General features: G+C 34.9%; 1 protein-coding gene across 1 annotated transcript in view; it reads left to right on the top strand.

Annotated features, from left to right (window-relative positions):
- Nucleotides 1-2,014: 2,014 nt before the first annotated feature.
- Nucleotides 2,015-18,008, top strand: part of SCaMC (Short Calcium-binding Mitochondrial Carrier) — a 58,559-nt gene continuing 42,565 nt past the window's right edge. The window contains exons 1-3 of the mRNA XM_077444768.1: nucleotides 2,015-2,551; nucleotides 9,785-9,911; nucleotides 12,360-12,447. Coding sequence (XP_077300894.1) covers nucleotides 2,402-2,551; nucleotides 9,785-9,911; nucleotides 12,360-12,447 — 365 coding nt within the window. The 5' untranslated portion in view covers nucleotides 2,015-2,401. The remainder of the gene's footprint in view (nucleotides 2,552-9,784; nucleotides 9,912-12,359; nucleotides 12,448-18,008) is intronic.

Here is an 18,008-nt window from a genome sequence, read left to right as displayed (position 1 = left end):
GTGCTATTTTCCAGGAAACAGGACAAACTGCAAACTTAGAAGCAGAAAAAAAAGATTGACCGTGGAAATTGACAATGGTTGGCCCATTTTTGCGGTAAACGGACTACTAGTCATATGTGAACCAGTCACAAGACAACCGGTCGTTCTAGATCGGTCACACGTGATCACCCGTCACACTAAAACTGGTCACACCCTAAAATCGGTCACGAGAAAACTGGTTGACCGATTTTAGGGTGTGACCAGTTTTCTCGTGACCAGTTTTAGTGTAACGGGTGATTTGACTAGTAATCAGTGATTACTAATCATACATACGGTACATACTCACTTAGTATGCGCGAGCAGGATACAACAGGAACAAGAGGAACAGGCTTTCCCTCCCGTATTCTGCGCGCGCACATTAATACGGGAGGAAAAGCCTGTTCCTCTTGTTCCTGTTGTATCTTGCTCGCGCAAATTAAGTGAGTATGTACCGTTTACCAAGCAGCCATTTTTTTTTGATCTTTCGACTTAAGATCTTTCGATTTTCGATCTTTGCCTTCCGATATTTGCGTTTTCGGGCGTTTCACTTTCGGGCCCGTGAGGGAGACCGATTCCTACACTACCTCTAATTATTACATTTCTCTGCCCTACCCACAGCCACAACCCTATTTAAGGATGGTAATTGGACTATTCGTCACATTGCGGTGGTCACAAAGACAATTTTTGCCATGAAAATCGCGAATACACAATATTTGGCACTCGAGTTCTCGTTAGTATGACAGTTATCGTTAGTATGATGGACTTTTCGGCTGCCAGATGTTCCGTTATAGAGATTTTAGTGACTTTTGGGCGAGCGCTTTGTGACCAATAATCACCGAACCGTATAATCATCATTCACAGTCGTTCGCCATCCACTGCTGGATGAAGACCTCTCCAACACACTTCCATTCGTCTCTGTTTTGAGCACGGACTATTTCGCACATTACGATCACGCACACGACAATCGTTGCCACGAAAATCGTGAATACGGAACATCTAGCACTCGAGTTCTCGTTAATATGATAGTTCGCGTGGACAGCTCTCGATGGATGGAATTTTCGAGTGGCAGATGTCCCGTGATCGAGGTTTTAGTGACGTGTGGGAGATCGCTTTATGCGGAATAATCCCCCGACAGTTTTGAGCAACTTTTATCCGTCTGACTCCATTCATTTTTTTTATTACATTCACTCATCTCCTCTGTGGCCTTCTTCCATGCACCCTTTTGGGTATCATTTGAGCACTTATTTCGTCCATCTACATATCATCCGTTCTTCTAGCTACGTGACCCTCCCATTGCCATTTAAATATATTTAAGCCAGCAGCATAGCTCGGACGTTAAGCTTCTGCTTACCGTCAAGAAGGTGCCGGGTTCTATCCCTGAATGAAAATGAATTTTTCAGAGTATGCTGTTGGTCAGACCTGGATTTGTGACTCCAGGTTGATCGTTTCCTATCAGAGTTTGCCAATTTTCTCTGATTTCATTGTTGAAACGGTTCCCGGAAAAAAAATTGGCTAAAAATCCTTCCTACCTACTATGTCACCAGTATTTGAAAAATTTTATTGATGTACAATAAAAATTTATGTACAATTCATAGATGTCTCGTTAATTTGCGAGTTTTTTCAGTGTCTCGCAATTCAACGACTTATAATAAAAATGCTGTATTTGTATTTGTAATTGGCCAGGAAGGCGCATTGGGATTTCCCTGTAAGGCCTTCCTGGTATATATGTAAAATAAAAAAAAATAAAAAAAATTTACTTCCGGTCTCTGTCACGGGCCCAAAGCAAAGATCGAAAACGCAAAGATCGAAAATCGAAAGATCAAAAAAAGGGTGCATGGTAAACGGTACATACTCACTTAATTTGCGCGAGCAGGATACAACAGGAACAAGAGGAACAAGCTTTTCCTCCCGTATTAATGTGCGCGCGCAGAATGCGGAATGTAGAATGCGAATGCGGAATATTTGACGAGTTTTCGTTAGTATGATAGTTATTGTTAGTATGATGGACTTTTCGGCTGCCAGATGTTCCGTTATACATAGAGATTTTAGTGACTTTGTGACAAGTAATTTGTGACCAGTAATCACCGAACCTTAAGGATAGTCGTGACGGTGCTATTTTCCACGAAAGAGGACACACTACAAAGTTAGAGAGCATACAAAAAAAGATTGACCGTGGAAATTGACAATGATTGGCCCATTTATGCACGCTGACGTCGGTAGTGATGATTGTCATGATTGGGGTTTTCCCTTTCCCCCCCTCCTGTCAGTCGTGCATGCGAGCTGTCAAAGTGGAACGCGCCCACAGTTTGAGAATGGTGGCAGTTTCGGTTCGATGAGAGGCGCGCGCGCGTAGTGTCAGTTCGCGCTCGGCGTGGCGCCTGTCATGGGGGTTCTTGCCAAGCTGCCTCCTGAAGATGAGGAACGTCTCGAGAAACTCTTCGCGAAGCTCGACTCCGACGGCAACGGCAAGATCGACATTCACGACCTGTCGCTGTCTCTCAAGGAGCTCGGCCTGCATCACAAATACGCCGAGGTGAGGCGAAGCCCCAGCCTTACCTAACCGAACCGAACCTAACCTAACCTAACTTAGACCCGACGGGTGGGAACGCGTGCTCGCTGCTCCCCTCATTGACACACATTCTCTGACTCTTGCTACGTCACACTTTCACCAGCTCGTGTCGTCAGTGCACAGTGCAATGCTTGGAAATTGGGTCCCCCCCCCCCCCCACTTCATTCACATTACTTTGTATATGGACGTATTAACAATAGATGATAAGTTTTGTCAAATCTTCAAAACCAAAATTCCAACTCGAGATTTTGTCGGAATCGATCACTGGTCGTGTTTTCGTGATGTATAAAAAAATGTGTGATTTTTTTTTTTTGACGTCGTTAGACTATTAGTATAGATGATAAGTTTTGTCAAATCATACCAAAATTCCAACTCGAGATTTTGTCGGAATCGATCACTGGTCGTGTTTTCGTGATCTAGAAAAAAATGTGTGATTTTTTTTTTTTTGGACGTCGTTAGACTATTAGTATAGATGATAAGTTTTGTCAAATCATACCAAAATTCCAACTCGAGATTTTGTCGGAATCGATCACTGGTCGTGTTTTCGTGATCTAGAAAAAATGTGTGATTTTTTTTTTTTGGACGTCGTTAGACTATTAGTATTGGTTACTAAAATTATTAAAATGCCAATTTTATTTTACTACCGCCATCTAAGTATGTTTAAGACTAAAAACTGGATAGACGTCAGTCAGTTTTCAGAAATTAAAATTTCAAACGCGTCTTATGGTGCGTACGCACCAAGCCAACGAACAGGCCAACTTTGATATTTAATTTCAATTTTTATTTCAATATTTTGTACGCTACAAAATCGTCGTTGGTTTAGTCCGTAAGCACCATTACACGGTATTTTTGCACCATCGTAATGGCATTGACTTACATATATTATTATTGTAATCGAATTATTATTATTGTAATCTAATTATTATTATGATTGTAATCGAATTATTACTATTATTATTGTTGTGTTAATTGTTCTACTGTATTCTAGATTAATTGTTTAACATTTAAAAATAATTTGTAATATACTTAAATAATGTTGTGCACACACCTATAAGTGATGTACATATATACCAGAATCATAAATATGTATAGAATATATTGTGTAATGTATGTACATTGTTGGTGAGCCTTTTTAAATGAAATTAAATTAAAAAATATATTGATGGCCAAAATGAGCAATATGGCAAAATATGAAAACGATCGGATAAGAGGCAAATTTTTTCCTGAATTGTAATCGTAAGTGAAACGTAAAGGAGATATGTAAGTATTTCAAAATTGTAGCTGATCCAATCAAACCCTAGATAACTACCGCCGAGGATTTCTAGTTTTGTAAAGGTGCGTTTAGACTCTCTATTATGTCTTGTGATAATATAAAATACACTACCCGCTAAGCCTTTCCAGGTAGCATTGAAAAAACTGCATTGAACATGGGTCGTGTAATCCGTGTCAATGTTTATAATGACTGGTTTACACCGGAATTTCTGAATTTATAACCATAGCAGAATTTCTCGATGGAAATTCCTAGCTGCTGAGTATTTTAGATTGTGAGCATTACATTTTAACAACAGTGAAGAAGAAGGAACTAGTTTTGGAAGAATACATTCATTAATAGACTTCTTTTGCTAATTTTATATTGTTGCAAGATAAATTAGAGAGTCTAAACACACCTTTACAAAACTCCAAATCCTCGGCGGTAGTTATCTAGGGTTTGTTTGAATTAGCTACAATTTTACACCTTTTTTCTATTGGATTTCTTAATAATTCTAGTTGGATATGTTGGCGGAATTTCAACAGAAAAGTAAGTCGTATTCAACCCATGGACCAAGGTGTCACATAATTGATGAAAAGGTTTTTAGTTCTTGTCTTGCTGGGAAAAATGATTACTTGATCAACTTGGGGAAAAATATGAGCCGATGCTATACACAGAATAGTAAAATCTTGATCAACAAACAAGGAAAAATTCACATAATTTCATGTTTTAGTTAATTTGGAGCGTTCAAATTATTCACACATAGATTCGGAAGAACTGAACGTCTGCAATATCGGCCTGATTTATTACCATTATTATTTTTCAGTTCTCAATTGCTAAGCATCCCATTTCCACTTTTCTATATGTTTATATTTAATTTGTATTATTTTTAACCCTTGCTGTTAGTGTGGCCACATCAGAACAGTCATTTTCCAAATTAAAATTACTACAAAGCTTAATGTGTGAAGACAGGTCGCCGGAACTTGCCATTTTATCCATTGAAAGTTAACGAGCATGTAATTTAAATGTAAGAAAATTTGCAAGTGAAAAATTGGCTGACTTTTCTTTTTTTTATTGATTATTTTTAATTTATGAGTGTGAACTAGATTTCATGTTACATTATTTTGTAAAACAAAACACTTCTCAATCAACAGTTAAGTGAAAGTAAATGCAACAGCAAATTAGCATTAAAGTTTCAGAATTAACGAGAAAAATTTTCACTATATTAAACTGGTGTTTATTTTTAATACAAGAATTTTTTTTTTAAATAAACCATTTTCGTGTATTTTAAAAGTTGCAGAACTACAATGATTTCTCAATAATTATTAAATAAATTTTATCTAAATACATAATTGTCATCTCATCCATATTTTCTATATCTATGGATTTAATGAACTATACTAATTAAAGGACGGAGGTCCAGCTTGCATTCCAGGAAACGGGGCAAACTACAAAGCTAGAGAGCATAAAAAAAGGTTCATTATAAAAATGGACAATGTACGGCGAACAACGAACAATGAACGGCGCAAAGTTGGTCCGCTCTTTAATAATAATCAAAAAAAATATATTTCACTTGTGTTGTAACATTGTAAGGACGTAAAATGATTTCTATATTTTTTTTAATTATTTCTTATTTAACTATATAATATTATTACAATATAATTCAATGCAAGGTCTTTAACCCTTTGCCCGCGTCACCAAATTTAGCGAACATGCCCTGTACGCGGCTGCTTTTTTGCGGATTTTGTTATCGCGTTTTCGACTATAAATATAGGTTGTAATATTTTTTTGAATTTTACAACCTATATTTATTTTTTTTTACTACTGCCATCTATTGAATTTGGTAAAGTATACATTTAGTAATATTTTCAACCAAGTTATAAAATTTTAACACAATAGACGGCTCTTATACCGGTTGGAACTTCCAAGACATCTATGCGTGTCTCACGCGCTGAGGGCATGTTCGCTAGGACATGTATAGTAGTCGTACGCGGTGGAAAGGTTAATCAATACTCAAATAGTGGTGACATAGTAGGTAGGTAGGTTTTTTAGCCAATTTAATCGAGGAACCGTTTCAACAGTGAAATCAGAAAAATTGGCAAACTCTGATAGGAAACGATCGACCTGAAGTAACAAATATCCAAGCCTTACCAGCAGCATTACAGATAAATACTCAGAATAAATTCTTTTCAATCGAGGTCAACTCACAAGATCGAAACCGGCGCCTTTTGGTGTTAGGCAAAACCTATATATGTGGCATAGTGGATAGAGCAATGAGATTGAAATGGCAATGGGTGGGCCACGTGGCTAGAAGAATGGAATAAAAGTGGACTAAAGAAGTGCTTGAATGGTTCCCGAGAGAATGCAAAGGGGTAAAAGGAAGACCGCAGGGAAAATAGGTAGACGAAATTAGGAAAATGTGTCTGGTGAGATGTATGAGAGTTGCTCAAAACGGAGACGTGTGGAAGGGTGTTGGCGCGCTGAGGGCATGTTCTCTAGGACATGTATAGTAGTCGTACGCGGTGGAAAGGTTAATAATATTACTGTGAGTTTTATTGTCCATAACATGACGTTGACAATTAATTTTATCGTCTAAAAAATATAAATTTCCATTAATATAAAATATGGACGTATTCCATAAATAAATTAATAAGATCAACGACTTATGTATTTTATATTAAAATTTTTATTAATTTAAATATTTAAAAATACGAAACTCGAACTCAAAACTAACAATAAATAAAAAGTCAAATTATACTTAAGGACAATGTTGTAATTCTTTACTAAAATGCAATGCGAAACTGAAACGAAATGTAATAGGCCATCGTGGGCCGTGTGGGGGGTGAATGCGATAGCATGTACATTTTACGTAAGTCTCATACTACATACATACATATATCGGTTCGACTATACTGGCTTTGTTTTAGACCAAGATTATGTCTGTGTTAAATATATTGTAATGTACGCCAGAATGCTGCACAAGGTCCAGTGTACTCAAAAAAGTATGGAACGCTGTATGCTTGGTATAGTTAGTAGATATAGAAAACGGAATACGTGGGTTAGAAATATGACAAAGGTGGTTGATGTTATGGTGAGAGTAAATAGTTTGAAATGGAAATGGACGGGTCGCGTATCTAGATGAAAAAAGTGCACGAATTGTACTCGAGAGAATGTGAAAGGGTGCTCGAAAGGCTACAGGGAAGATGGTTGGATGAAATCAGAAAAATGTGTGGGATGAGATGGATGAGAGTTGCCCAACATGTATTATACAGGTCAAAAAACGTAAAGGAGGTTAGTAAAAAATGGTGACCGGAAAAATGCACTCGAGATAGTTGCACTCTCGAGACTACCAAACTTTCAAAGATGCTCAAGGAGAACTAACGAAATAGAATTCCACAAAAAAGCGTCGAGGGGTATTTGTACGTTACCGGAGAGTGCTAACCTTTTTTTTTTTTTGAATTCTACTGCACAAGTTCTTTACGAGCGCCTTTGAAAATTATGACTTCTCGAAACTGCGCTACTATTTAGTGCATCTTTCCGGGAACCCCAAAAATTTAATTACACATACTATTTTAGTTAAAAATAGTATGTGTAATTCAAACTATACATTATTATTTATATTTAAAACACAACATATTTCCAATCCAAGTCTAGTTATATAAGTTATCATCGTGTTGTATTAGAATCCTCATCGGTCAATTTACTTCAATAAACTGTCAACTGAAATTAATGTTGTGTTGTGACTTATACAATCGATCATTTACTCTTATATCGAAACCTTGGATCACTTAAATCATTTTCTAGCCACTTCTGGTTGTTTACTTACCGACGTTTTCAACGTTTACTTGTAGTTGAGCATTTTTACACCCTTGGTAAAATAATAATAAATTATAATCTAGTTCGAAAAATTATGGTGAATTAGATACCCACTTTCACACTAACTAACCACTAACACTTTCAGTTCGCAAGCAGGAAGAATGTTAAAAAATATCCCATTCCACTTTTTTTTGCAACATGCTTGTCTAATTTTGGGGGATACTTAACCGAAGTTTATATTCATCTTCACGAAAGAAGCGATTAATTTTTTTGTTGAATGTAGATAAAGAAAGTCTATTTTTAAACGTTGCAAATTCTAATAAAAGGAGATCGCTTTCAATTATAAGCACATTGTAGTGTTTATCGGCAGGGAAGGCTTATATTTCGAATATGTTCTGGCCTATAAAAACTCGGTTGAATCTTTAAGAAGAACTTTATTCATGTTCAGTATACTAGTATTATTGTATGTACAGTGAAGGAGGTAGGTGGTTAACTTTGGAGGAGTGGGCAGGCTGAACTCCAAAGACTCAATAACGTCTGGGGTTAGTGCGCTAGTTTTTTTTATCTTGGTTGGTTGTGCAATGCGTAGCTGTGTGATGAGATGAGATGTGGAGCGAATCAAATTGTGTCTTTGCCCTTGTATGAACGAAGATATTTCAGGCTAGGATGCAATCATATGGCTTGTGCTTATGGGTAATTGGATGATATCACCTACCTCGATTCGGGATCGTACAAGTTGTACTATATTCCTACATACTGATTTGACATTTGACATACTTTTATAGATACACTCATTAATGTTCGGAAAAATATAATAAGGTTGATGGAATTCTACAGCAGTGTGGAAAATGACATTTTCAGGAATGATTACACTGTTTGACATATGACGACTTTTTTTTTTGGTTCAGAGACTAGATATGACTTTTCTTATAGATCTATGCCCAGTGAACACGAATCTGGTAATAAAAAATGTTGATTGGCTCGAGATTCGGAGATATGTGTTTTTTAAATCGTGCGATTTTCTATATCTTGGTGTTTGGTCGATGTCCCAAAATCTGTCAATTTCCTGTTCAAAATGAATATTGGAATCTATAGTCGGGTATTTTATCTTTCATTTGTAGTACTATTCAGCTTTCAAATCTCTAAGTAGTCTAAGTTCAAATCAAAAGTCAAAAGTACGTATTTTCACTTGTGATTTTTTCTCACTGTTAAGACTCTTTTATGTTGAGTATTTTCTATTGAAACATGTTTATTGGGATAGTTTTCTGGCCACACTATTGTTTTTTTTTTCGTTTAAAAGGGTTAATTGGAAGTGTGCTGAATTTTAAATCGGTAAAATTGCGAGCTAAAAACTCGTACTAGTATTTACTCGTATTTACACGAATCTGAATTGAATTAATAGGGATAATATATTAAATTGTCTTTATATGAGAATTAAATAAAATCCTACTCAGAAAAATCATATTTCGACTATTCCTGTGGATTAATAACAAAAATTCGTTTATTTTATCGAGGTAAGCCAGTTATCAATATAATCGAAGAAATTAATTTCAAATTGCTCCGAAGGTCTAGAAATCTTGATTAAAAATGGCGAATCATATGATTATAAACAAACTTTGGCAATTGTATCGAAAACTATATGATTTAATACCAATGCTTGTTTAATAAGGTAATGCTTCATAGACGTTTTACACACGTGTAAATCACAATCTAAACGTAAACACACATCAAATCAGTTGTAGATGATACAAATGCAGTATAATTGTTACCAGATGTAAACGATACTATCTTTAGCACGGCAAATACCTCAAGATAGTTTTCTTTTTTTTTTTTAATTTACTCTTCGACGTCCTCCTAGAATCTGTTGGCAAATTTTCTATCAAAAACATTTAAAAAAATAGTCGTGTCAGCAGCGTTTCGTTATTCGCACATCTAATTATGATTTATTTTTAACCTCATACTGTTATGCTATTTTCGACGTTTGTTGTGCTATTTTGTGACGAAATGGGTGTGTTAATTAATTATTATAGATGCGTCATGTTTATGGTGTACATATTGTGAACACGTTTTGTGTTCGCCGATGATGTAATTCTGTCAAAATATTCACATTGCCTTTTTTTTGTGCTTTACAGAAATTCTTAGCGCAGTCAGATTCAAACAAGAGTGGTGATGTCTGCCTTTCCGAGTTCATATTTTACGTGCGGGAGCATGAAAAGAACCTCAAACTTCAGTTTTCACATCTTGACAAGAACAAAGATGGTAATTCTTATTTTTTTATTTATGTTGTTAATGTTTATAAATGAATGAAAAACACCTTTGGACGAATGATGGATGGTAAAACTCGATCTAAATACAACAAGTAATAAGCTTGTTTATAGTCAAAACGATCTAGTGAAATGTACATGGTATCGCATTCAACCCCCCCCCCCCCCCCCAATTAAATATTTACATTAATAAAATTTTAATATAAAATATGTAAGTTATTGATATTATTAGAGTTTTGCGACAGCATGATATCTTTTTGCCAATTAGGGCTAAATCAAACGTGCTCATGAACTCCCCCCTCTCGAGAGCTGTTCGACTCCTTAACTTACTGGCACATTACTTGGACCTTTCAATGCCAGTTTTGTTGAGTTGACATTGACGCTTTGGGGCAACCTGTCAAGTCTCTGTGGTATTGATTTTTTTAAATAAAATATGTATATAAAATTGAATGTATGTCTGTCTCGTATAGGCTCCTAAACCACACAACCGATTACGATGGAGCTTTCAGGATTTGTTGTATGCATGTCCGGGAAGCTTACTGTGTGAAAAAAAAACCTCTTAATAATAATATTCATAATTACGATTTTACCGATGCGAAAGTTTGAAGCGCCATTGTGTAGTCACGGAAATGTTCGTTGGTAACCACATTACCAGTTGGTTTATGATGACACGGCGTTAAAGAGACGTTAGTTGAGCTCGCATGCCGGGTGCAACTATTGTAGTATATAAATATATTTATATGCCGATTGTAAAATGTCGAAAAAGATTGAAATTGAAAAAGTTGGCCCCGGGTATCAACAACCATCTATTATAAAATAATTGTTTCAAAATATGGTGGCGCTGAAAACCAAACTGGCCTATGCCAAGTTGGTAGACCAGTCTGCATACACACATAGTGTAGATCGGAAACAGTTTTACGATTAATAACTTTAAAAAAAGTCAAATTGAAAAGTAAATACAATATTTACTATCAAAACAAGAAAATATTGTATAAAATTATTTTTTAAAAAAATAAGTCACATAGAACTCAGTCTACATTGTTTTCGTAGACAAAATTTCCGAAATTGAAGAACTCCTGAATAGTTCAGGCAAAAAATCGTACGCCGATAAATCAGATATAACATATAATTGGCACCATCCAGTTGTGTCTGCTATCAGAACCACCAAATTATTTTAGAAATTCATTGGAAGGTTCATAAATTTGCGTACATATAATATATGTAATGCTATAGTACATATAATACATGTAATTTAACTTCACATTAAAATATTCACTAGCAAGTCATTAACCGTCTAATTGTTTCCACCACATCTGATCCACACATGTGTTGTTGGTGAACGTCACATGTGGCCAAAATTTTTGCCTAATATATGTATGTATATGTTGGCACAAAAAGAATAACGAATTGACTATTAAAAGAAAATAAAAATAAATGCAATACTCGAGTACAAATGTAAGTTTAAATGAGACTTACGAAAACTTATTATTGATTATTTCTTATTTAACTACTAGCTTATTGAACCATGCAATTCCCGTTCCCGTTTCAAATGATGATTGGAGCTCAACTAACGTCTCTTTAACGCCGTGTCGTCATAAACCAACTGGTAATGTGGTCACCAACGAACACATGTCCTTGACTACACAATGGCGCTTCAAACTTTCGCATCGGTAAAATCGTAATAACGAATATTATTATTAGGTTTAATATTATAGAGGTTTTTTCACAGTAAGCTTCCCGGTCATGCATAAAACAAATCCTGAAAGTTCCATCGTAATCGATTGAGTGGTTTAGGAGCCTATACGAGACAGACATACATTCAATTTTATATACATACATATGTAGATTACATATGTATATTGAAATAAAAGTTGTAATATATTTTTCTGAAGATACAGCAATTACAGGAATAAAATCGAATTCAGCACCACATATGTACATATGTATATCAGAAATCTACACTGAAAACTTTTTTCTCTAGTGAAATGTAAGACGTAACGAACCCAAAACGTTGTTTGACTTCATTTGTATTGTTGCTTTATTAAATTATGTAATAAATGTGGGTAACATAACAAGATTTAATTTCAATTTACTCAGTAATCTTGTTTAAAAAAGGCAAGTGTTCGAAAGATATCCAAAAGGATGCGAAAGGAATACTTGTAGATTATTTTAGAGGTTTTACGGTGTAATGTTATACATAATACTAAAACTTGTTACTGTTAAAAATTGTTATTCGATGCTCTTCGAATAAATTTCAGTGGAAATATTTAAAAATACAAATGGATTTGTGCGATTATGTAAAGTAGACGTCGCTCAGTTACAAATTCAATTCTTATGAAAATCTTGCTCTCAATTTACATATTTAAATTTTAATAACCTCTTCTTTGTCCACCTTTGTGTCAAAAAGCATATATGTAAATATTTGTCTAAATTTATCTTTCAGGTAAGGTGGATTTGGAAGAACTCATCACTGCGTTTGCTGAATTGGGTGTTGCTATGGATAGATCTGAAGCCACCAACTTACTTAAAAGGTATATCCTATGTACATGTACTGTCAAATAAGCGATTCGATTTTAACGAAATTACTCTTAATGATCCTTATCTAGCGTCAAATGATCGAATTCAACCCTCCCGTGTCATTGTTTTTGAACTCCCACGTCATTCATTGCCTTTGGCGACCAATCCATTGTAATTTTCTGTCACTGCAGACAGTATAAATTAATTGATGATTGAAAGTAAACTGTTTTGATCACACTGAGCAACAAAAAAGTTAAAGAAGCGGAGAATATTCAATCTTTACTAAATTCGACACGTGAATTCGAATACGACCATGATTTTTGTTGCTTTCTTCTCGTTTATGAGATATGAGTGTTCAAAAAGTGCACAATTTATACCGGTTTTTGACCTTTGCAGTCTTTAACTCAAAATATGGTATTGCTGTGCCTAAAGTGAGTATTGAAATCAAACAAAAGAGCGAGTTTCAAAGCAGCTTAATTTATGTACTTTGCCTGAAAGCCTACGTGGCATGTTTTCGGTGATAGAATGTTATGATTAAAAATAAAATATTAAAATGAGTTTGAAAGTAATTACCTTTCAAATTTTGCATAACTTGGAGTAAACAATAATAAATTTCATTGCACTTTCATACATAGATTTAATAGTACACCCTTGCGTTATTGGGGTTGTACGCTTAATACTTTATGTAATTTTTCAGTAGCCTTTACACTATCTTGGTTTTGCATCATTGTGGGTGTGCTAAGTTGAAATAATTGGGTCAAATTTGCAACTTTTAGCTATGGTTCTATAACAAAGAAACAATCGCTTTATTTGCTATTGCTCAAAGCAGTATTTTGAACTACTGTTGTAATTTTTTTAAACAGAAAACTCACTCCGGTCTGTTCCTGCAATTTTTCCTCAAATAATGGTCTCGTATTCCTTTAGATGTATCGTAAAAGTCTCTCGTCTCTTCTTAACACACACACCAAAAATGTTTTAAGTTATTGTTAATTCCAAGTGATTTTGCATTGCAGTACATAATGCCAAGTGTTTTTGCGTTATACAAAAAGTACTGAATCTCTTGTTTGATTAGAAGTTTTATGATTAGCCATCTCCCGTTGAAACTTAATTATCCAGATGGAAAATGTGAAACCAAATCAATGGATTGGATAAGTAAATCTATGTGTATCATCATCATATCGAAAATGTACTGTTCAAATTTTAAATTGTTTTAATAAAGCATATATATAAGTAAAACGTATGAAGTGAACTGCGCTTCAAAAGTTAAATATTGACTAAAAAAAAACTTAAAAAGTGTTAAATCTTCTACATATAAATAAAAGAATTATATATTATATATCATGAAATGTAATATTGTACTTTTCTTACATGTATATATGTAGAGTCTATACATATGTACATTATACCATCTTATTCCACGAAAACGCTGTAACAATATGTAAACCTGACTTTTGTCGTAAACTATTCATAATGATACATTCATCATTATCTACAGCTGCTCACCAACCAATGCTGGATGAAGGCCTCTCCAACACGGTTCCACTCGTCTCTGTTTTGCGCTCTCATCTTATCTCACTCCACACATTTTCATAATTACTTTTACCCATCTCCCTTATGGTCTTCCTTTTACCCTTTTGCATTCTCTCGGGTACCATTCTAGCACTTCTTTTCTCCACCTTTCGTCCATTTCAATATTCTCAAATAGATTTTAACCTCGCTGTTTTATCTGCAGTATTATTCTGTTTTCCATAAGATTCAAAATTACTGTAAATTTTTGTTTATCTGATACATAGCCGAATTATTGCTCGGGTAGGTGAGAAAATTAATAAATGGAATATTTACTGTCTACAGTCTAATTTAGAGTACCATGAGATACTATGCGAAATTAAGTGCTTTTAAATTGAAAACTGTAGATTTGCACAGCAGAAAAATGAAAAACATTAATATTTATAAATTAGAAGAAGATTTGTGACTTTTTTAGACAGGTTATTAAATATTAGGAACACCATTTTATTATAGTTTGATGAAAGAAGACTCAGAAGTATGATCATGCACAATTATAGCTTTATGTATTTTATATATGTAGAAATATTCCAGGAAGGCCTAACAGGTAAACTCCAATGCGCCTTCCTAGACAATTAATTACAAACATTGTAACATTTTTAGTACATAAATCGCTATTTTTCGAGAGGTTGAATAACACGAATTTAACAATTAATTAATTAATCCATAGAGACATATATATATATATATATATATATATATATATATATATATATATATATATATATATATATATATATATTATAATTTTTGTTTTTTCCTGCCGCCCCATAATGTCGTCGAAGCATTTCTATCAGAATATCGTCACCAGCGAAGAAAATACCGACCCTAACAACCTAATCTTAAGTGAATAGGGCCAACCCTAACTTAACCTAACCTAACCTGACCCTAAATTGTTTTTCTTTTGTGAAAATATTGATGAAATAAAACTAAAAAAAAAAACATATTTTAGCAGGCATCACCTATTTATTTAAAGGTCAGATTAGGTTAGGTTAAGTTAGGGTTGGCCCTAATCATTTAAGATTAGGTTGTTAGAGTCGGTATTTTCTTCGCTGCTGACGATATTTTGATAGAAATGCTTCGATGACATTATGGGGCGGCAGGAAAAAACGAAAATAATAATAAACAGGTCGTTGCTACTTACTAAAGTAGCACCAACTTTTTTATTATACATACATAAATTAAATTCAGATATTTGTGACATATCACCAGGTAGGCTGATTTTTGAGGAACTGTTTCAACAATGCAATCAGACAAATTGGAAAACTCTGATAAGAAACAATCGATTCGGTGTCACAAATATCCAAATGTATGGATAAGTGACTTCCCTAAAATTGTTTTCAAAAGTCTTTTATAACAATTTTCTTAATAGGAGATGCTGCCGAGTGTTGCAATATTTATATCATCAATGTTCTGTCATATCTCGTACAATTCATGATATGTATGTATATGTACATATGTAATTACAAGATCATATTGAGAAAGTTTGTATTATAAATAATTCTACTATTGTGTGACTTTTTCAGTCGGCAGTTCATACATATATACATACATATATATATATATATATATATATATATATATATATATATATATATATATATATCATCATCATCATCATTTACAGCCATTCGCCATCCACTGCTGGATGAAGGCCTCTCCAACACGCTTCCACTCGTCTCTGTTTTGCGCAACACTCATCCATCTCATTCCGCACATTTTCCTAATTTCGTTCACCCATCTTCCTTGCGGTCTTCCTTTTACTCTTTTGCCTTCTCTCGGGTACCATTCAAGCACTTCTTTTGTCCACCTTTCGTCCATTCTCCTAGCTACGTGACCCGCCCATTGCCATTTCAATCTCTTCACTCTATCCACTATGTCCACTACCCTTGTCATATTTCTCACCCACGTGTTCCGCTTCCTGTCTTTCCTCGTTATGCCAAGCATACAGCGTTCCATACTTCTTTGAGTGCATTGGATTTTATTTTGCATCTTGGCGTTCAGTGTCCAAGTTTCACATCCATACGTCATCACTGGCAAAACGCATTGATCAAAGATCCTTTTCTTCAGGCAGAGTGGCATTTTTGATTTAAAAACAGCATTCATCCGTCCAAATGCACTCCACCCTAATTTCATACGTCTCTTTATCTCTTCATTTTTACTACCAGACATGTCAATTATTTGACCTAAATATAAATAATTATTTACTACTTCTACTGGTTTATCATCTAAGGGGATGCTATCAGGCATGCAATAGCTATTGAACATTAGTTTAGTCTTATCTACGTTAATTTTTAATCCTACTTTTCTACTTTCCCTGTCCAGCTGTGTTAGTCTGATAAGTAGGTCAGCTGAATCACGAGCTACTAAAACTATATCGTCTGCGAACCGAAGGTGACTCAAAAAGCGACCATTGATGCTTACTCCGGCTGTATCCCAATCCAATTTCCTGAAAACTCCCTCAAGCACCGCATTGAATAACTTGGGCGAGATTGTATCTCCTTGTCTTACTCCTTTTCCTATGCTAAATCTATCTGTACCTGAAAAAATTTTAACCGAAGCTGTGGCATTCTTATATATTGCAGCTAACAGTCCCACATAGGGTTCCGGCACTCCCTGTGTTTTTAGAGCGTTAAGTACTGCATTATGACTAACTGTATCGAAGGCTTTCTCATAATCGACGAAACCTAGGCACAATGGCCGTTGATATTCGTTGGCGCGCTCGATTAGTTCGCCAACTACTTGGAGGTGGTCCATTGTGCTGAAATTTGCCCTAAACCCTGCCTGCTCTATGGGTTGGTTCTCGTCGAGGATATTCTTCAGCCTTTCTGTAATAACCTTCGTGAAGAGCTTGTAGACCGCTGAAAGTAGACTAATGGGTCGGTAGTTCTTGATATCGCTTTTGTCGCCTTTTTTGTGTATTAAAATGATAGTTGCGTTATTCCATCCTTCTGGTATAGCTTGGTTCTGGATGCATTTGCTGAAAAGCCTAGCTAAGATATTAATTAGGGGGGGGCCGCCACATTTTAGTAAGTCAATGGGAATATTATCTTCCCCTGGGGTTTTACCGTTCTTTGCAGTTTTTAGCGCGGCCTCTACTTCGCTAGGCAATACTGCAGGAACCCTTTGGCCGTGTGTCGATTCCAGAGCGGGGAATTGGCCGTTGTCGTTCTCGTATAGTTTTGCATAGAACGTGTAAACTCTGTCTATGATTTCTTCTCTATTCCTAATTATTACTCCGCTCTCTGATCTGATTGCGATCATTTGGTTTTTGCCTAAGAAAAGATCCTGTTTGCACTATATATATATATATATATATATATATATATATATATATATATATATATATATATATATATATATATATATATATATATATATATATATATTATATTAGATTTGAAACAATGGTTTTTGTTTCTGCTTCAGCGATCTGCGAAATATTTCCTTCATTTTCATCAGTCCACGTGTGTAAATTGGTTGAATATCATGGAATTTCATAAAAATTAGTTGTCATAATTTCCGCGCCTCTTTCATTTCTATCCAACTGAATTAATATTTACGTTATGTTGTTTCCATAGGAACGCAAAGTAGACATAGCTTTATCACACATCTTCATATTTGACGTTATCAATCATCACGGTTACATTGTGATCAGTTTTATTATATGCAGATTAATGCCGTTGTCAACTGTGCAAAAGATTTTTAGTATCTGCATGTACATGTGCCAATATTCTATTTTTATTTTTTGTGTGATGATTTATAAAAAATGTGATGGAATAAAATATAGATGGTGGTGTAAATTTTTCAACACGCATTTTATTTTATTTTAAGACCGGAAACGGAATACGTGGGTGAGAAGTATGACAAGGGTAGTGGACATAGTGGATAGAGTAAAGAGATTGAAATGGCAATGGGTGGGCCACGGGGCTTGAAAAATGGTTGAATGATGGATTAAAGAAGTGCTAGAATGGTACCTGAGATAATGCAAAAGGGTAAAAGGAAGACCGCA

Source organism: Arctopsyche grandis, chromosome 2 (genome assembly GCF_051622035.1).
Source record: "Arctopsyche grandis isolate Sample6627 chromosome 2, ASM5162203v2, whole genome shotgun sequence".
Taxonomy (NCBI): domain Eukaryota; kingdom Metazoa; phylum Arthropoda; class Insecta; order Trichoptera; family Hydropsychidae; genus Arctopsyche; species Arctopsyche grandis.
This window is presented reverse-complemented; position numbering and strand designations above follow the sequence as displayed.